Source organism: Dama dama, chromosome 28, assembly GCF_033118175.1.
Source record: "Dama dama isolate Ldn47 chromosome 28, ASM3311817v1, whole genome shotgun sequence".
In the NCBI taxonomy this organism is placed as follows: domain Eukaryota; kingdom Metazoa; phylum Chordata; class Mammalia; order Artiodactyla; family Cervidae; genus Dama; species Dama dama.
Genome location: NC_083708.1, coordinates 15702948 through 15725168, shown reverse-complemented (window position 1 = coordinate 15725168; position 22221 = coordinate 15702948). Strand labels below are relative to the sequence as shown.

Here is a 22221-nt window from a genome sequence, read left to right as displayed (position 1 = left end):
GAAACAGTCCTTTGCCTTACTCAGCAAGGAACAGAGACAGGATCTGGCTTTTCCCCCACAAGGCAGGACTTGCAGGGAGCAGTGAGCAGGGAACTTACTTTATCACTGTTCCTTTGGTGCCCCCTGCTGTTGTCAGCATGACTCTTGTAGTTAAACTTACACGAAGATCATCTTCATCCAGACCCAGTAATTCAGCACAATATTCCAATGACTGAGTAGATTTATTCTTCAGATTACAACCACCTAATGAAAACATATTTTAATTTGCAATTAATAAACATCACACAAAATTTTCAAGATGCATTTCTTAGAAGTACACTTCACTGACATAAAGCTATGAACTAGACAAGGCTTATTTGTGACTTGTAATTTCACCTCCCTTGTTCCCCACCCTTGTCAGACACTCAGACTGCCAAGGTCACTGGGCAACTCTCATTCAGGGCAGCCCATGACACAATCCCTTCAGCCCATCAATTTTAACCTATCATGGTTTCATTTTTCACGACCCTGTAAGGGAAATATACTAATGATAGATTACAAACCTTGCTAATATATTAAATCTCTGGAATAATAGAATGCCTTATCACTAAAACTCATATGACTGCAGAAAGCGTTAAGGAGTAATTTCAGTGGTAAACGTCGTGAGGTCAGTGTGGGTGCGGATGTTTGTCTAGGGGCGGGTGTGAGCGTGCACTCATGCATGTGCTGGTGATACTCGGGGACAAAGGAGGGTGAGGAGGCCATGGCCCTTTTTTCTGAACATCATATCTATACATTCCTATTTATGAGGCTGTTTCAGAATGCTTCTTTATAGAAAGACAGCATACAACAGTGCTTTAGACTCCAGGCTCTTACGACTCTAGAATTTACTAGTTGCGTGACCTTGAATGAATTACTTATTATGCTCAGTTTCCTCACCCATATAATAAGGATAGTAATTGTATCAATCTAATAAGGTTGTTATGAAGACTAGTAAGGGTGGATATGTGAATTGCCTGGAAGAGTGTCTGGTGCATAATAAGCACATATAATTATTGTCTTATTAATAATAATAAAATAATAAATACTTAATATGTTTAGGACTGTATAAATGATTCACTTAAGACTATCTAATTTCAAAATTACAAAGAATGCATGTAATCATAATGAGAATTATATCATGACAAATAGATAAACCATTTAACAGACTGGTCTCAGGAGAAACAGACTATGAGATCTCATATGAATAAGGTGTTGTCAAGACAATTCATTGAGGAAAGAACTGCATTTCAAACAAATGGCAATGGACAACTGGACATCCATAGGCAAAAGAATGCAGCTGGACTTCTACTTCATACCATGCAAAGAAATTAACTCAAACTCAACTTCAAGGTAAGAGTTAACACTATTAAACTCTTAGAAGAATTCAGACATAAATCCATATGATCTTGGACTAGGTTGGTTTCCTAGATATGGCACCATAAGCAACAAAAGAAAAAAAAAATATGCAAATTCAGTTCAGTTCAGTTGCTCAGTTGTGTCCCACTATTTGCGACTGAATGTACTGCAGCATGCCAGGCCTCCTTGTCCATCACCAACTCCCGGAATCCACCCAAACCCAAACTGGATTTCATCAAAGCGAAAACCTTTTATGTTTCAAAGAACACTATCAAAAATTTAAAAGACAAATCACAGAAAGAGAGAAAATATTTGCAAATTATGTATCTGATAAGGAACTTCTATTCAGAATATACTTAAAAACTCTTACAAGTGAATTTTAAAAAGGCAATCAAATAAATGAGGAAAGAATATAAGCAGTCATTTCTCAAAAAAAAGATATACAAATGGCCAATAAAATCATGAAAAAATGCTCAGCACCTTGATCCATCAGGAAAATGCAAATAAAAACCACAATGAGGCAGCACTTTGCATGCACTAGACTGGTGAGAATGTAAAACTGGTTCAGTTACTTTGAAAATCAATTCCTCAAAAGGTTAAATACAGAATTACCATATGACTCAGCAATTCCACTCCCAGGCATACACACAGAGAAATGAAAATATATATGCACACAAAAATCTGCACATGAATGTTTACTGTAGCAATATTCTTAATAGCCAAAGGTAGAAGCAACCTAAAAGTTCCTCAAATGACAAAAGGATAAACAAAATGTGGTATATATCCATGCAATGAAATATTAGTGAGCAAAAAAAGAAATGATGTCCTGACAGATGTTTAATGAATGAACCTTGAAAATACTATGCTAAGGGAAAGAAACTAGTCACAAAAGAGCCCATATTGTTTGATTTCATTTATATGAAACACCCAATTGATAGAGACAATGTAGAACAGTGGCTGCCTAAAGGCTAGGTATTCGGAAGGGTTGGGGAGTAATTAATGAAGGGTATGGAGTTCCTTTTTGGAGTGATGAAAATGTTCTAAAACTGATTAGAGTGATTATTGTGCAACTCAATATAAATTATATTTCAATAAAGCTGAAAAAAACAATAAGGGAAGAGGAATACTTATAAGATATATTAAACCCTTAATTCCAGGAAAATAAAATTACTACTAATTTCTAGTTTGAACACACATACACATGATCTAAAATTACATAACTCAAAAAATTTACCACCAATAACGGATCAATTCATTTCAATGCTTTTTCATTTTTAACTATTTTGCAACATTTCTTATATACTTTCAGGAATTATATAATACTAGCATAAAATATTTATGCTAGTAAATTAAAAGTTTTTTAAAACATTAAAAACTTCAGAAAGGCAAAAAAAACAAAACCACACTATAAAATAATGTAAGACTTTCATGTCACTCCTTCTTAAAATGAACTTCTTTGAACAATTTTTTATAATTGTTCTTATAATAATGTATATTTCATCATGTGGAATTTTAAAAACATAGGAAGTCCCAATAGGTATTTTTTGCATTTCCATCAAGTAAAAACTTCTAAATAGCAGTGGGCGCTGTCTACATATTTATTAAAGAATAAATTTTCTGATAAAATAATCACAAAATATCCAGAGCTTTTTCAAATTGCAAAGTCATGCCAAAATTGAGCTCTCTGGGACAGGAAAAAATAAACTCTAATTAGAAAGAAGTCATCTGAATCTATAGGAAGGATTATAGGAACGATGAAGATTAATATAATAAAATCTTAGCTATTAAAATAAAAATGACTTAGTTTATTAATTCTTTTGATTTATTGCCTCATTCCAATCTGCTCTGCTTTCTGCTCATTTTCCCTTCAACAGAAGGAAGTTTGAGAAGAAAAATAAAAGACAATGTAAATATCTACTAACTGCCTTTTGACAATTAAATGCTTTCCAACAAACTAGACCCACATTCATGATTCTCTGTGTACACCTGCATGTCCTACCACAGGGTAATAATACAAGGTGTGTGAACATGCCACCTATCACTTCAAACAAACAATATTTCCAAAGCATGCATTAATTAAACATTTTTGGATATTATTAATACTTGGAATTCCTACATGCTCCCTTGGTATAATGATGCCACAGAGCAAATAAAAATGTATTCTAACATTTCATTACATTTTCAAATCCCTCAAAAAAAACTAATACAAATTTTAATGCATACTGAGTACATACCTGATATTGCCTGGTTTTTCTTTTTCCTTTTTTCATTTTTAACTGGGAGTAATCAGTATTTTTATTTCACTTATGCATTAAAAACACAGTGATTACTACATGGCAGGCATAAGTATTTGCATCATTCTATAAATATTCAACTCATTTATTCCTCTTTATGACATGAGGTTGGACCCGGTATTTATTATTCCCACTTTACAGGTGAGGAAATCGAGACTCAGAGAGGTTAAGTTCCTGGCCCCAGGTCACACAGGCAGGTTAACACACAGTTAAGAGACTGGCCCTAGACAATGTACTCCTATATACCACACTCTGTCATCTGATGCTGAGGTCACAGACTCACAGACACTCAGCCTGAAAGCCATTAAGACTGTCAACTTCTATCTGCTCAGAAAGTTCAGTGACAGAGGGCAATGAGGTGCAGTTATCATACACACCAAAGTCAGTCACATGTGAGAACCAGCTCTCATACCTACAACTTCACTAGTGACCATACTACTTAAACTTCTCAGAGGTCCTACTTCTGTAAAATGGAGATAATATCCTCTATCTCATTATCTTTATTAAGTTCAGATTATGATTATGATGTTTATAATGAAACACAATACAGGAAGGGTCTTGCACATAGCAGACACATTCATTTTTTAATGTTCTTCCTTCCTCTTGTGCCCCCTCCTTATATGCAAACTACTCTTAAGGTAACTGTACTTAAAAAACATTTCCCTTGTGGATTAGCTCTTCATTATTTTATGAGTGAAAAAGTCAAGGTTTACAAAGCTTCTGGGATCTGACACTAAAGCCCACATTACTGATCGCTGTGTTAAATGGTGCTTTTGATTTTTTTAAAACAATGTATGTTATGCAGGAATCAACAATCTTTTTCTCTAAATTATGAGGTTTTAGGCTTTGCCAGCCATGCAGTCTGTCACAACTACCCAACTCTGCCACTGCAGCATGAAAGTTGGCATGGATAAGACATAAATAAATGTCTTTATGTGTTCTAATAAAACTTTGTTTACAAAACAAAAACAGGCAGCTAGTCAGATTTGACCATGAGCCAACCCCTCCATTCATGGATCAAACTTAAGATCATACAAAGAGTTAGTTGCTCAGTCATGTCTGACTCTTTGCAACCCCATGGACTGTAGCCCAACAGGCTCCTCTGTCCATGGAATTCTCCAGGCAAGAATACTGGAGTGAGTAGGCTTTCCCTTCTCCAGGGGATCTGCCCAACCCAGGGCTTGAATCTGGGTCTCCTGCATTGCAGGAAGATTTCTTCACCATCTGAGCCATCAGGGAAGACTTGGTATTTACATAGACTGAAACAGTATGGTTGAAAAGTTGTATCATGCAGGCATTTAAATGCTTTTTCAATGTGCATCAAGTTTAACTTGTTTTCATTTCCGATAATAATGTATATGGGCTTTTATGTACTCAATTATCCTAACTAACTAATCCAAGTTTAGATCAGTGAAACCAGAAAAACATCAAAATGCCTCAAAAGATAGTAGAGGATTATTCTGTTCACTTATTGAAAAGTCCAAAAATTTAACCAAATATGACCCTCGTAATCAGAGTTACTTATCCTTCATAAAATGAGTTTATTCCTCATCAGTATCACTGCTTTACTCAAAAACAAATTTCACAATAATCAAAAATGCAGCAGCCTTCAGTTGCAAGTTTCATCATGTGAAACAATATAGTCTGGAAATGTAGGGGATTAACAAACTAGCACACAGAGTCAATGTACATAGGCAATTAAATGACAGAACTTCAAAGTTTACTTCTTTTTAAAACAAAACAAAAAGACCACACACACAAAAAAAAACCAACCTGAAGTGCTGCCGGCTTCCTCAAAATCAATATTCCCAAGGTGCAGGACACCAGCTACTACCCGGAACAGATCAAGCTTTTCTTCATCATCCAAGCCAATCTTTTTCATAGCTGTGCACATTCTAATAAAATCTCCATGATCATCCAACAAAGGATCTTTCAAGGAACCTGCCTTAAGATGCTACAAGACAAGAAGACATCAATTAATTGTGGTCTACATTGCTTAAGTATCACCTACACAACTACTCAAGGTCTAGTAATGCACTATATAACATGCAAAAATAAAATGTGTCAATCAGAAAACTTTAGTGTTTCAACACATTCAAAAACTGAATGACAGGGCAAAGTGTACACAGGATCTATATATTATTTCTTTCAATGGTGTATGAATCTACACCTATCTCCACAAAAATTCCAGTCAAAAATGGAATGAGATGTTTTCCAATTTAATTACAATTTTAACTCTAAAGCTAAGACATTATATAAAAACATAAATTGAGTGAAAATGAAGGAAATATCTGTGGTTGAATCAACATAAAACCAAAGGGCAAAAAGAACTGAAGTTTTAAAAAACTGTAATACAATTTTAAATCTGAGCTGTACCAGTATTCAAAAGCAGTGAACAGTGGAAAGGCTAACAACAATTTTCATGGCCTGGGAGTTCATTTTTAAGCCTTTATCTATTAGTATATATGAAGTAAAGTATATCAGTAAGCATTATGCTTATGCTAAGAATTCATGCAATGACTGAAAACATTTCAGAAAAAATGGCAGAGAAAAATCTCTTTTCTTAAAAGAATGTTCATCTAATGTATTCTTCACTAGAACCTATAATAAACTCAGAAAAAGGAAGAAGAAAAGTCAGCCCTGCAGAAACTAGAAGGAGGAAAAACAAAGTTACTGGACACAGAAAGACTGGACTAGCAATTTTCCAGAATTTGAGAATGAATAAGCAAAATTAAACGTTAGGTAACAGTGTCAGAATTAACTGGCCATTCTAGACATCCCTAGGAGAGTTGTTTTTTCCTCTGGGTTGCCAATTGCTTCCCAGCTAAAGTTGTAATTGCCTTTCCACAGTCTTTAAAATGTTTAATTATGCACGTGTAAAATTTCTGGAAAATGTCTAGACAAATAAATTTAATTTTATTCTTCAAAGCAGCAAACAACAACATGCAGCCAAATTTAAAAGAAAACACATATCATGCAGAATTTTTAGTCTTGCAATTGATCAGTTACTTCACTTGAAAACTGTTTCTAATCAAATGTCCATGAATATATTGCTATCATAGCAGACTAAAAATACTGCATTCTCCTAAAAATTACACACAGCTTAAAAACACGCCAATGGAACTAGGCAAAGAATTCTGAATAGTCAAAATGATCACCTCATCCTCCTGATACAGAAAACAATAAAAAGCAATTTAAACATATTAAATCCATTAGTCACTTACATATTTTTATATATAAACTCAATAATGTGAATAAGATTCTTAACAAAGTATGGTGACTCTAGAATCAGAAAGTGAACATTTTCTTCTTAGGAGAGTACAAAGAGTACAATACTCTTTGGAAAGTAAAATAACAGTCTTCTTTCCTCTCCGCTCAGTCTTTCCACACCAAAAGATTAAATGTATATATGTATGTGCTTTTTCCTTTAGGATAGTGGCAATATTCCACCAGGGAATGTCCCAATTATCCCAGTGAAAATAATACAATTTCTGTATTTCAATGGTACCTTGTAAAAATATAGATTATCATAACAAAAGAGAATACTGTAATAAATAATAATGTCATTTCTTAAAGTCTCAACTATGGATGATTACAATTTATAATTCAGACATCTGTATCTAAAATGATAAATAAAATATCAATTTAAACAAACATTAACTGCAGATTCATCTGCTTAGAATTCAAAATAATGGGGACTTTTGTTTTCTGTTTTTTTCTATGAATATATTAAAGATATAATTCTCACTATCTTGAAAGTAGTCAAAAACTTCTAACTCACTCAAATGCAGAGACATTAAAAAGTGAATATAATAAAACTTTGTTCAATTAAACACTCAATACAAATCTTTTTAAAAAATTAATAAAGACAATATGAACTAGTCCCTATAATTAATCCTGACTTAGTATTTCATAATTTAAGCTACTTGAGTAGCTACACCTTCATACCACTTACCACCTATACATTGCATCTTAGAATTTATAAAGGTTGTAGATTTTTACATTAAGGATTTTATGCTTTTAAAGTAATATTTAATGGTATAATTATATCCAATTAATCCTAGAAATACAATAATTTGTAAAAGTTACACATAAAACTAAGCTTTTCATAATAATTACAGAAACATGCTGTTTTAAAGAGAAATATCACAATAACACATAATTAGTTCACAACAGCGCTCACTCTTTCTGTACATCAAAGCTTATTTCAGCCTTGACACAGATAATAAATTATGAAGAACATATTTTATATTTAATCCTAATGGTTAATATGAGAGTAAGTTTCAAAACTGTTGGCAAAGGATGATTTTTTAGGCAGTTTGATACCTTCACGTTTGGAAAATAACAAGACAAAAAGTGCCCTGAGGTCCCACCAAGAAGACCCAGAGCCTGCAGCTTCTAGAAATAGCAAAAGAGAGATAAAGTGCTTCATGGCGAGAGAGGCGTGAATGACTGTGGGGTCTTTTACGCATAAGCCTAAAAGTAAGAAATCTTACTTGGGTTTCAAAATAAAAACAGAATGTATCTTTCAGCACAATTTTTTTGCATTAAAGATTATAATCTGTTTTTAAAGTCTACTTTACCTCAGGAGTTTTTCGGTTCTGCAAAATCTGTTTGTCAGTTTCTTTGTTAGCAAAGTATCTAGTGCAGCCTCGGTTTAAATACTATGACAAAGAAATTTAAAATATAATTAACAACATGACCCACAGGAAAATAACACAAAGGAAAACACAATCTATCCAACAGTGCTAACCATTTCTAAACATAACCTGAGTATCATTTAATCTTTCAATTAAAATCAATACTTCTGTATATCATAAACACTTTACTTCTATTAATCAAACCAGGGATGGTGAAACTCTTAATCTGAAAGCTGAATTAAATGATTAACAGAAAAAACAGTACCATAAAGCTTTCTCTTGAGCAATTTTAAACCTTTACAAGATATGACCTAAATATGCAAAAAGTCTCAAACAAGGACCCACACTATGGTTGAATATTTTGAGTAATATTTTAAATTCCAAATAATTAACAAATAATATTCTTGAGTTTATTAATTTCTGGTTTTTACAATCAGTCCTTCAAAACATGCCTTTCATAATGACTGACAGTTAACACTAACTGTACATAAATTACATTTGCTTTATGAACCTTCACAGGTATTCAAATAACTATTTCAGCTTTTATCTCAATGATTTACTTCCCTGCCCAGAAGCTTTTTAAGACTAAGTGCTTTGAAAACACAGAACAAGGGAAGCAACTGAAAAGAAAATAATCTACTGGTCTTGAGCAGAATCTATTACCCACATTTAATAGGTGGGGGTTGTTCAGGAAGGAAGTGCATAGGGAACAGGATGAGAGAATTTTTTAAACATCTCAGCTTTTCTTTAATCAGGTCACTAGGATTCCACTCTCTGATGACATGAATTCCAAGATTAAATTATACAGATATCAAGAAAAAATTTACAGTAAATTGAATGATTTAGGTATAAATTGACACTGAAGATAATCATTGCATTTATCTCCCCCCCATTATAGTGAAATATTAAAATACAGTTAAAACCAGAAAATAATATCCAACGAATTTTTCTTTGCAAACTAAAATCTTGAGGGAAAGAATAAAATAAAAGGGATAATACTGGTAAGCAATTTCAACTGACTTTCAAAACAGAGCTCTTTTATTTAGTAGGATAATAGTAGCTTAACTATATGGACCCAAAACAAATGTTTTTTCTTTGACAGCAAGAGTTTTATCCACCTACTGCAACTGTTTTTATCAAATACTAGGTTTCTAGACAGATGGACTTAATAATAAAACCTAAGAACAATACTTGTTTCTTCTAACTTTTCTGTAACTAGAAAGCTGTAACTACTCTAGTCACCCATTCTCATTCTATCCAAGTCTTATTTATATTCAAAGATCCTTGCATGACTATAATGAATACTTCCATGGAACATGTGCAAAAATATTTCAAAATTTAGAATAATACAAGCATTTTTAACCTTTTATTTTCTAAAATACATGTGTAGTTAATATGGATGTTTCTGAACAGATGTAACTCTATAATTCTTTATATACTAATTTGAATAGAGTCACTAATTTGTATACAGCAGTGACGAAAAAATCTGGAGGCGGGGTGGGGGGAGTGTTTACCCTGCTGCAGTTTCTCCGTTGTTTTTACAACTTTATCCCCGAGTTATTACTGGAGGCCTAAACTAAACCAGAGAAAAACCTGATGAAATGACCAAGACTCGAGGTCACTCTAAGGCAGAATAATTTGGGGGAAGGAATACAGAGGTGCATGCCTGCCTGCCAGAGAGGAATATCCAAGAGAGCAGATGTTTTTAGGTAAAAGCTAATGCTGTTCCTCTAGTTTTCCTCTTACCACCAAAAGGATGCCCTTGTAAGAGGAAATCATGCCCCTAGGTCACGCCACAGGGACAGGAAACTCTGACCTGATAAAGCATTTCAGAGGCTGCCCTCTTAGGATGGCGGCTGTCCTTGTGACAGGAAAGACTCTACATTCTGAGACAAAGAAACTATGTTCCCAAGCCCCCAAGTAGAAAGAAACACTATGTTAAGACAACAGTCATGTCACTTTATCCTTAACTCAGTGTTGACAAAGCCACATCAACATTATTAAATTCCATGTGATTCATATTAATTTATAGTCCCTTTCTAAAAATCACTGTAGAAAAATGCCTCTTCTACTGTCATGAAGATACTGTAAAGGCTTCCCTCATAGCTCAGTCGGTGAAGAATCTGCCAGCAATGCAGGAGACCTGGGTTCAATTCCTGGGTCGGAAGATCCCCTGGAGAAGGAAATGGCAACCCACTCCAATATTCCTGCCTGGAGAACCCCATGGTCAGGGAAGCCAGGCGGGCTACAGTCCATGGGGTCACAAGCGTCGGACATGACTTAGCGACTAAACCACTATCACCCCCAGAGAAGGTTAAACATTGCAGAACTACAAACACAGATGCAGTTATAAAGCATTTTAAAACAACAGAGTTTTTAAATGTCCAAATATACATTAAAAGAAATTGACTACAGTAATAAAGAGAAGCCAGGTTGCAAACATACACACAGAACAATAATTAAAGATAAATGTGTGTCATGATTCTCAAGTAGGACTACTGGCCAAAAAGGACTATGAGAATCACCTGGAGAACTTTACACCAACTGCACTTCCGACTTGCACTCCACGATTCCCACGTCCCAAATAGGGACGCCATTTTCCAGCTGAGAACTTGTAAATTACACCTACCACTCCCAGTCACCACTTCCCGAAACTCAACACTTGGCATTCCTGACTTCCTCATGCTTCTCTCGCAACTCCACTTGTGCTTCCTTTCTTAGACAGCTCATCTACTCATCCTCTTTACCTCTAGAGTTTGGATCCTGGCACATGCTGTTCTACGTTATGCAATCTCTCTGCACAATCTCATCTCCTCACTCTCACAGTTCTATCATCAGCATACTGACATCTCGCAAACCTGTCCCTGCAGCTCTGACCTGATCTTGGCCCACCCAACAGTCTTCTGAACAGTTCCACTTGGATAATCCACAGACTCCAAAACTGGATGCATCCTACACACCACAAATCTTCCATCTGGCCCCAACATGGTATTTACAGCCACCCAGTTACCCTAATGAAATCCTGGAAGATAATTTCAGACTCCTCCTTCTCCTTACCTAATTCAGTCTCCAAGTCAGGTCACTTTACCTTCTGTTTCACACATCCCCTCCTCAGTAACCCTGCCATCACTAAACCAAATTCAGGCACTGAGTAACTGCAATGTCACCTACCGGTTCCCAACTCACTTACCCATGGTCTCAATTTCTATCCATCCCCTCCTCCACCACCCCACCCCACCCCCCTTAACACCCTTCAACCACTCCTTACTAACTACAGAAAAAAGACCCAACTCTCTAGCTTCAACTCCCGTCCTTCCTGTCCTTTGCTTTAAGCCACTTCCTGCCTTTCTTTGTTTATCTCTTTGCATTTACCAGGAATACCTTTGCATGTTTCTGCCTCTAGTTAACACCTGAAAACCCCTCAGGATTCTGATCAAGCATCAATTGTTCCAGTAAGGTTTTTCCCAAAATTATCAGCTTCCTATGCATCTCTCTTACTCATTCAACATATCAGTCAAAATTGTGTACATGTTTTCCACCAGTTTCTAAATTGCACAGAAGCACGAACTGTGTCTCATTTATCTTTTTAACTATGTCACAATCCTGGTACCCAAAGGGTAAGCAATAAATATTTGTTGAAATGAATTAAGGAAGACAAGTAGGGATCTTTTATTAATATTAATTCAGTGGTCAAACTTTTTTTTTGTAAGTAAGTCAAAGGTAACTGTAAAGCTAGCATTACAGAACTATTATAAACTACTTACTGAAGATAAATTGATAACCAATTGATACAATTAATTTAGTATCTTTCCTTTTACCTATCCCATTATATATCTTCTCATACCATGTTATAAACTAAGCAATAAACCTCCATATAGATCCACTTATTACAGAAGTCATTCTATCACAATACACTGAACTTAATGTAAGTTATATGCAACTAGACATCAAAATCCACTGAAATATGCTTTAGAATAGAAGACAATTCAATTTGCAAAAACTTCATGAAATTTCTTTTCATTCAACCTACCCGAAAATTATCTGGAGAGCTCAGATGAAGTCTTTCCCTAATATCTTCAGAAGCACCAGCACACAACCTATAAAAGATATGATAATTCCTTTCCTCTTTGCCTTGAACACAGATCCTAGATTTCTCTAGAAGATAATGTGAAACAAATCCTCCAACAACTGAACTCTAGAAAACAAAACAGAGAGAAATTACGGTTTTGCATCTGAAGTCTTAAAGTATAACCTACCAATGTTAAACTATCCTTCCTAATAACCATTTGTCTATCAAAGAGGTTGCAATATTTATCAAATAGAGGGGGAAAATAGATAACTATTAATAAACATAAGCTTTAGAATTTACAGAGATCACAGTGAACATATATATTCTCCCAAATATCTAATAGTAAGAGAAAAATTTAAATATATTTGCCATGAGTTCGAGTACACTACCAATTCTATCAAGACCTTTTGCTTTTTCTAAAAACACTTCCCAAATATATTAACCCAAAACTCACTCTCACTTACCTTTTCATTGAAATGTATTTCTACGAATTTCCCAAATCGACTGCTATTATTGTTGCGAACAGTTTTTGCATTTCCAAAAGCTTCTAAGAGTGGGTTAGCTATTAAAACAGAAATGAAAATATGCCATAAAAAATTAATATGAAGGAAAATTACAAAGCAATATAGTGTTTCCATTTATTAATAAATACATATAACTAGAAAAATACTCTCACAAAACTAACACGAATGAATTCACTTGTAATGTCAAATCCCACAAATATTTCTTGACTCCGCCTATGTGTCAGGTCCTATTAAAGTACAAGAGATGGAAAATTTATTCAAAATTTATCAAAAGAAAATGTAAGTGTTATGGCAAAGACTAAATTTTCAAAAGTCATTAGATTACAAAATCTCTAACTCAACTTTAAAAATTACTCCCTAAATATTTTTATAGTTTCCACATCAGCCCTACATGAGCAGAAAACAGCAAATTTCCTATGATAAAATACAGGCAAAATGTTATTAGTTGACCTACTTTTAAATATATATATTAACATAACCTCCAGATTTAACATTTTTACATGCACATCCAACAAAACCTAACAAATTCAGTTTATAGAACTGTGTACAAAAGGTTCTCAGAACAATAGTTTCTGAAACCCCAAGGAACAAATGTAAAATTTTAATTGTCTTCATTTTATAATGTCTCTCCCCCACCCCACACACACACTCTACATTATTGAAAGAGTTACTAGAGTTTTGTACTCACCATAGTCTCAACTATAATTATACCAGATTAGTGCCACTCTTACACATTCCTTCAACAACCTCATAAACTGCTTCATATGTTTATTGCTAGAATATTTCTTATGAAATAGTCTAAAGTCCATTTCTCTTTGTCCACAGTAGAAAGCTTAACTAGTCTCCAAATCCATTTAAAGATCACTGGCAGGTTGCTTCACTTGCTAAAATAAGTAAGAAAGTACTAAAACTGAAGGAAATGCTAGCATGTATATGTCACCTCAAGATTTCTATGGTCCTGCCAGTTAACAAGCACTATGCTCCAGTAAGGGGCTGGAGAAAAATTTGGAATAACTTTTTCCATTGGTCCTCAACTACAGCCTGTTACACATCACACAGAGTGTTCTCCTGAAAGAAACTAGGCTTACATCCAATTCCCAAGTGAATCTGCACCTCACATAATCAAGTCAGAATATTAATTAGTATTTTATTAAATTAATCCCTACTTTGTTTTTTATTTACTCATTCAATTTTAAATGACAATTCTCTCACTAAAGGCACTTTACTGTGATTATACCTTGGTGTGCCACCATACATCAGTGGGAACTGTACATAAAATTAGAAAATTATTTATATCAAGAAATATGAAAAATCTTATTAATGTAAACTTTAAAAATGTTTATTAGAGTAGAATTTATATTCATGTACATGCATGTTTTACATAATTGTGAAAAAGTGTATGTAACTTCTGCCTGCCATGATCTAGCAAAATACATGAAGGGAAGGGAAGTTGCTCAGTCGTGTCCAACTCTTTGCAACCCCATGGGCCTACCATGCTCCTCCATCCATGGGATTTTCCAGACAAGAGTACTGGAGTGGGTTGCCATTTCCTTCTCCAGAAAATACATGAAGGCTCCTGACAAATCTTTGTTCAACTGAACTTTTTTTTTTTTTAAATGTCAGGAGTATTAAAAAGAGCACTTAGTAGATAATGCAATTAAGACGTCTGTCTATATGTCCCTTCTCCACAAGTGATGAGCTATTTACTCTTCAGAAAGTTACTTAGACTCTTTTTACCTTAGTTTCTCATCTGTGAAGCAGGGACAAAACACCTATCTCACATTCTGTGAAGAGGCTAAGTTAGGTAACCCATTTTAAGCAAATCAGACAACATCTAATGCATCCCACACATGCCAATACCATCATCAGTATTAAATACTGAGTGTCTGATAGGAAGAAGTGGTGAGGGACGTGTCAAGAGGCCTGAAACACCTCAAAGAACTACAAGGAGACCAATGTGACTAAAGCATGAGGATTCACAGGAAAAATGACTCAATCAGACCAGGAGAGGCAGGCACCTGGCCACAAAGACCAAGGTAGGTTTAACCCTGAGAGACATATGAAGCCAATAAAGAGCTTAGAGCAAAACAGATCATTCCAGCTTCCACACAGAGAATAGATTATAGGAGGGGAGACCAGAGAGGAACCTGTGCTGTGGGAGGCTACCGCAGACTTGCCTGGACCAGCAGTGTCCAAACAGGGTGTGGGAAGACTGTCTAAGGGGTGTACAGACACTGACTGCTTAAGGAAATCAGTGTACAGACTCTTGCCTTCCAAGGGTACACTTTTGTTAAAATGATTTCCCCCCAGCACCTCAATTCCAAATAATCCTCTCTTTTTCTCCTTTACTAAAACAAGGTCAACAAAATGCACAGGAGGCCAGAGGGCTTCCTGTATTCCTTTCACTCATTCATAGCTCCAGAAATGATGATGCACATGTCATGTATCAGGTACTATTCCAGGGATTTGGAATCTATAAAATTTCTGCCCTCTTAGTGTGCACATGGGGTCAGGGGAAAAACAACAGACATTAAGTAACTGACAAGATAACAAAGGAGCAAAGATTTGTAAGAGATTGGAGTCTTCTGGATCTCTGTGAGAACATTCCAGAGCACTTAGAGGATTCTTCTAAGTTAATTTCAGTCCATATCTAACAATAAAAAATAAGAATTTAAAAAGTTCTATTACCTTCAACAATTCTATCATCAATATCTTGACCAGTTCCATAGGATTCAGTCAGATATCTGTTTAAAATACAGGATAAAAAAAAAAAATGTTAGATAACAATGATATTGCATGTATTATATTGCTTTTAAAAATTTTTTTCTTTATACACTTTATTGAAGTACAGTTGATTTACAATGTTTCCAGTGCATAGCAAGGTAATTCAGTTATACATATATACATGTTACTTTTGAAATTATTTTCCATTATAGGTTATTACAAGATATTGACTAGAGTTCCTTTTGCTATACAGTAAACCTTTGTTGCTTGTTACATATCTATTTTTTTCACTAGAAATCTAGCATTCTGGTCATACTAAGTCAAACAAGAGGAATCAAATTGTCATAAATATTTTAGGCAAAAATTCTAAATTTTCTGAAATATATATATTACTTATATATATATTTATATAAAAGCTTTTCTACTCCACTTGCTAAAGACTTGAGAAATAACATCAAAAGAAAAACAAGAAGAGGTGGAAAACTGAAACATATAAACTAAATGAAATGGGAGCACCGAACATGTAATGGAAAAAGTGAAATGAACTAGATAAAAATAATATATCATCATATAATACAGTTGTTTTTAAACGTGGCTGCTTATTAGAAACATATCTGGGGCTCCGGAGAAAAAAGAGGCAATATCTAGGCATTTGTATTTTTCAAAAAATTCCAAGATAATTCTGCTATGTATCTGGATTTTAAAAAGTGATTACAGGTTTTTCTATTAAATCATAGTTCTGGTGATACAGAGTTCTATTATTTTTCTGTTGACCAATCATAATACAAATAGTACTGAGTGAGTAATAGTTACATAATTGCAATAGTAAAAGATGTTTATCAGTTTTCACAATCAATAGCCAGACAAAAAATAAAAAATAACTATAATTGCAAGTCATAATTGGAGCATAATTAACCTAACATTATAAAATAATTATATACAATTTGGGGGAGTCAAGCAGACTGATGTGGTAAGTAGAAGTGTATACATGTACATGTTTTCATCTGCCCAGCCAGCCTATGTCTTTTGCTTGGTGCACTTAATCTATTTACATTTAAGGTAATTATCAGCATCTATGATCCTATTACCATTTTCTTAACTGTTCACAGTTTATTTTCTGTAGGTCTTTTCCTAGCTTGTGTTTCCTGCCTAGAGAAGCTCCTTTAGCACTGTGGTAGAGCTGGTTTGGTGGTGCTGAATTCTCTTAACTTTGGCTGGTCTGGAAAGCTTTTGATTTCTCTATCAAATCTGAAGGAGAGTCTTGCTGGGTAGAGTATTCTTGGCTGTAGGTTCTCCCCTTCATCACTTTAAACGTATCATGCCATTCCCTTCTGACTTCTAGAGTTTCTGTTGAGAAATCAACTGATAGCCTGATGGGAGTTCCCTTGTATGCTATTTTTCTCTTGGTACTTTTAATATTTTATCTTTATCTTTAATTTTCATCAGTTTGATTACTATGTGTTTATCCTACCTGAGACTCTTTGTGTTTCTGGACTTGGTTGACTACTTCCTTTTCCATATTGGGGAAATTTTCAGCTACTATGTCTTCAAGTATTTTCTCAGGTCCTTTCTCTCTTCTCCTTCTGGGACCCCTATGATGTGAATGTTGGTGTCTTTAAGGTTGTCCCAGAGGTCTCTTAGGCTGTCTTTATTTCTTTTCATTCTTTTTTCTATCTTCTGTTTTCTGGCAGTGACTTCCATCATTCCGTCTTCCAGGTCATTTATCCATTCTTCTGCCTCAGCTATTCTGTTACTGATTCCTTCTAGTGTATTATTTGTTTGTTTGTTCTTCTAGGTCTTTGGTAAAACACTTCTTCCATCTTCTCCACTGTTTTCCCAAGATCCTGGATCATCTTCACTATCATTATTCTGAATTCTTTTTCTGGAAGGTTGCCTATCTCCACTTCATTTAGTTGTTTTTCTGGGGTTTTATCCTGTCCTTCATCCAGAACACAACTTTCTGCTTTTTCATGCTGTAATGTGGTCTTTGTTTTAGCTGCTGTGTGACTGTGGTTGTTCTTGCTTCTTCTGTCTGCCCTCTGATGGAGGAAGCTAAGAGGCTTGTGTAAGCCTCCTGATTGGAGGGAATGGTGATGGGAAAAGCTGGGTCTTGCTAAAAGACGCTTACTCCTTGAAAGGAAAGTTATGACCAACCTAGAGAGCATATTAAAAAGCAAAGACATTACTTTGCCAACAAAGGTCCGTCTGGTCAAGGCTATGGTTTTTCCAGTAGTCATGTATGGATGTGAGAGTTGGACTGTGAAGAAAGCTGAGCACCGAAAAATTGATGCTTTTGAACTGTGGTGTTGGAGAAGACTCTTGAGAGTCCCTTGGACTGCAAGGAGGTCCAACCTGTCCATCCTAAAGGAGATCAGTCCTGGGTGTTCATTGGAAGGACTGTTGCTGAAGCTGAAACTCCAGTACTTTGGCCACCTCAAGCGAAGAGCTGACTCATTGGAAAAGACCCTGATACTGGGAGGGATTGGGGGCAGGAGGAGAAGGGGGCGACAGAGCATGAGATGGCTGGATGGCATCACCGACTCGATGGGCATGAGTTTGAGTAAACTCTGGGAGCTGATGATGGACAGGGAGGCCTGGCGTGCTGCAATTCATGGGGTCACAAAGAGTCTGACACCACTGAGCGACTGAACTGACTGCTCTGATGGGCAGGGCCTTGCTCAGTAAAGCTTTAATCCACTTATCTGCTGATGGGCAGAGTTACATTCCCTCCCTGATAGTTGTCTGGCCTAAGGAGACCCAGCCCTGGGGTCTAGACTCTAGGGCAGGGTTAATGGCAACCTCTAAGAGGGCTTATGCCATGGGGGACCTTCCAGGACTGCGGCTGTCAATGCTCCTGAGTCTGTGATGAGCCCCTGCCGACTGACACCTCCACAGGAGACCCTCCAACACTAGTAGGTAGTTTTGGTTCAATCTCCCCTGGGGTCACTGCTCCTTTCCTCTGGGTCTTGGTGCATGCAAGACTTTGTGCACTCCAAGACTGGATCTTTGTTTCCCACAGTCCCATGGAAGTCCTATAAGCAAATCCCGCTGGCCTTTAAGGTCAGATTCCCTGGGGACTCCCAGTCTCTTTGTCAGGTCCCCAGGCTGGGGTTGAGAACTTTCACAACAGTGGGAGAACTTCTTCGGTATTATTTTTCTCCAGTTTGTGGGTCACCTACCTGGCAGGAATGGGATTTTATTTTCTTGCTATTGTGCCCCTCCCACTGCCTCACTGTGGCTTCTTCTTTGTCTTTGGACATAGGGTATCTTTTTCAGTGGGTTCCAGTGTCCTTCTGCCTGTCGATGGTTTTTCAACAGCTAGTTGCAAATCTGGTGCTCTTTCAGGAGGAGATGAGTATATGTTCTTCTATACTGCCATCTTGAGCTGGCAACCTATATTTCTAATTTTAATATTATTTAACACATCTAACATTGAAACCTGAATCATATACTGGAACGGCTCATATAAATATTACAAATTTATATTTAAATGTACCTACTATTCTATTAGGGCTTCCCTGGTGGCTCAGACAGTAAAGCATCTGTCTGCAATGCAGGAGACCCGGGTTCAATCCCTGGGTCGGGAAGATATTCAGGAGAAGGAAATGGCAACCCACTCCAGTATCCTTGCCTGGAGAATCCCATGAACGGAGGAGCCTGGTAGGCTACAGTCCACAGGGTCACAAAGAGTCGAACACGACTGAGCGACTTCACTTTCACTTTCTTTCTTTCACTATTCTATTATAGCTTTTCTGATATTTAAAATCCTATTTGGATGGTCTTTGACATCTAAATCAGCATTATTTTTTTAGAACTTTTTGGGAACATTCTGATTTTAACCAACTATTGTGTCTCAAATATGATATTCATTACACATAGAAATATTTATCTTTGATGCTGGGAGGAGGGTTGCAGGGAGGTAGAAACAAGAAGGTCAGTCATCACAAACTTAAGGTAAAAAATTATTCTGACCACTCTAATAGCAGGAATACTGAAAACAGAATGTAATGGTTGGATTTTGAAGGAATGGTTGGAGATTTCCCTTTGCCTAACCAGCACTGGTCTCCTCTAGGATCCTCCTGAGGATAACATGTCAGAGCTAGATTTCAAAAATCCCCAGCTTAGCTTTCACATAAGGTGTCTGTTTTTGTAACAGAAACAGAGTCCACCATTTCAAACTATGTCATAAAGCATGCAAAAGTATTCAAGGTCAACCTGGTCAAATCTCAAGGAGATCTTTGTAACTCTTTGTTCATACCATGTTCAAGGCAACACTATTCACAAGAGTCAAGAGATGGAAGCAACCCCAGTGCCTGCTGATGAGTGAATGGATAAACAAGATGTGATATGTAAACATGACAGAATACTACTCCTTAAACATGAGGAAAACCCTGACACATGCCTCAACATGGACGAACTCTGAGGACATCATGCTAATGGGGGAAAACCAGTCACAGAAAAACAAAAAGTTGTATATTTCACCTACATGAGGTACCCAGAGTAGTCAAAATCAAAAAAGGAGGAAGAAAGAACAGTGGTTGCCTGGCATGTGGGTCAGTCAGGGGGGGAACGCAGAGTTGTTTAACGGGTATAGGATTTTAGTTTGCAAGATGAAAAGTTCTGGAGATTGGCTGAATGACAACGTGAATATACTTAGCACTACTGAACTGTACACTTAGAAATGGTTCAAATGGTAAATTTTATGTTGTATATTTTTTTACCACAACTAAAAAATAATCAACTTGTTCAGAACATTTTAGGTCAGCTAAATATTCCTCACCTTAGAACAAATTTTGTATTTTCTGTTTTGCCAGCTCCTGATTCTCCAGATACAATGATGGACTGACTCATCTTGAGCACCTTCATGTCTCGAAAAGCCTTATCAGCTGGAGTGAAAATAATAATACACTATTAGTGATGAACAAAGTATTAAATAAAAATTTCCAAATGATAGAAAGTCCATTTACTAACAAAAAGCACTTGTTCTGAAAGAAATTATAAATGTGTGTTTACAGCTACCAAAATTTTTAAATAAAATCATTTAAAAGTATTCAAAACATCTTTATAAGTATATACTTTAAATGTTCTCTATAATTATCCTGACAGCTAAGTGATATGAAATCCAAATAAACAACGCTTACGTTTGCACTAGAATGTCTCCATATTATGAGCAGTGGCTCAGCTTTTCCTAATACCAGAACATATTTGCAGAGAGATGAAAAATGCTCACTATACATAACTAATGACATCCCCAGACAATTAAGCAAAAAGTAACAAGCTACCAATTAAGAAATCTGGCAGCCAAAATTTCTGCTGCAGGAAAAAATTAAAAAAAAAAAAACACAACTGCACAACAAATCTGTGGTGTTTTTTTTCCTCCTGTAATTCTACCATTAAACGTAAACATCCTGTAGAATTTACCAACAGTTCAAAAATAGGCAAAATTAACTGCTTTCAATTTTTTAGATCTGCCATTATTTATATATACAATTTTTAACTATCTTCATTATCCTCCAACAGTTTAAGCTATATCTTTTGGACTTCACAGACAAGATGAGCACAATTTCATTCTCTTAAAGTGGACTAAATTAAATTTAATTAAAAATGAGGTCCTGAAAAGTTGAGCCCTATAAGGCCGCTATTTCTCACCTCAGGCAGGTGCTACACATACCAGTGAAGAAGGGTCTACGGATGGCTTTTTCTCAAAGGACCCAGTGCAAACTAATGCAAGAGTGCTCATATCCCTTTGACCAATTCATCAGCAATCTATTTCACCCAATTTTGTTGGAATCGTTGTAAACACTTTTTTAGTAGTAAGCAACTACATTTTAAACATGTAACTTCTGTCTAGTGATGAGCTTGCTCACCATTTTGCCAGCTGACAGAACACATACAGATGCCCATCAGAGCATCATAGAACCAGTTGCACTGGACTTGGTGCATATATTCACTCTGCCTAGCAGTACCCAGAACATGTTCAGTCAAATCTGGAGGTGAAGCCCAGTTAAGCCAAAACACAGGTACAAAGAGACATGAACTATGCTAAAAACCTGAACCAAAACTTGTCACAATTTAATTCAATTATGTCTGAATTCCAAGGCTTAGCTAACATCTCCGTACTTGTAGCCACCAGCTATGGGGGATGCCTCTCAAGCAACTCTATCTCTGTTTTTCAGAGCTAAGGCCTTCGAGATGAGAGAGAGTGCTCCAGAAAGGCAAAGACAGATGCTGCTGCCCTTCCACACAGATTCTCCAGAGATATGAAACATGTGTCACTGTCCATCCTTTACAATTTAAAATGCCCTGATGAGGGATAAAAGATGTTTGTTCTCACATCCCCCTTCTAGCCGAGATAAAACATTCACAAGTAAAAGAGCGAATGGTCTGGGCCTCCTTCTTAGTTGCAGAAGGGGGACACTTTAAAGATGGAGTCAAAAGAAAACATTAGGTCACATTTTATGATGACCTACTTTCAACCGGATGGACACACTTAAGAGAACAAAGGCATTTAACAAAGGTAATGAGGTACAACCACCCCATGAGTTGGCAACAAAAGTATCCTTCCCCACCCTGTGTGAGAGACAGGCTCCTAA

At 36.1% G+C, this 22221-nt stretch overlaps 1 protein-coding gene across 6 annotated transcripts in view; it reads right to left on the bottom strand.

Annotated features, from left to right (window-relative positions):
- Window positions 1–22221, bottom strand: part of MYO6 (myosin VI) — a 157662-nt gene that overhangs the window by 64738 nt on the left and 70703 nt on the right. For all 6 annotated transcript variants that reach the window (XM_061131768.1, XM_061131771.1, XM_061131772.1 and 3 more), the window contains exons 6-12: window positions 20409–20514; window positions 15593–15648; window positions 12845–12942; window positions 12342–12506; window positions 8255–8335; window positions 5445–5625; window positions 99–243 (exon numbers count right to left, since the gene is read on the bottom strand). In XM_061131768.1, coding sequence (XP_060987751.1) covers window positions 99–243; window positions 5445–5625; window positions 8255–8335; window positions 12342–12506; window positions 12845–12942; window positions 15593–15648; window positions 20409–20514 — 832 coding nt within the window. The remainder of the gene's footprint in view (window positions 1–98; window positions 244–5444; window positions 5626–8254; window positions 8336–12341; window positions 12507–12844; window positions 12943–15592; window positions 15649–20408; window positions 20515–22221) is intronic.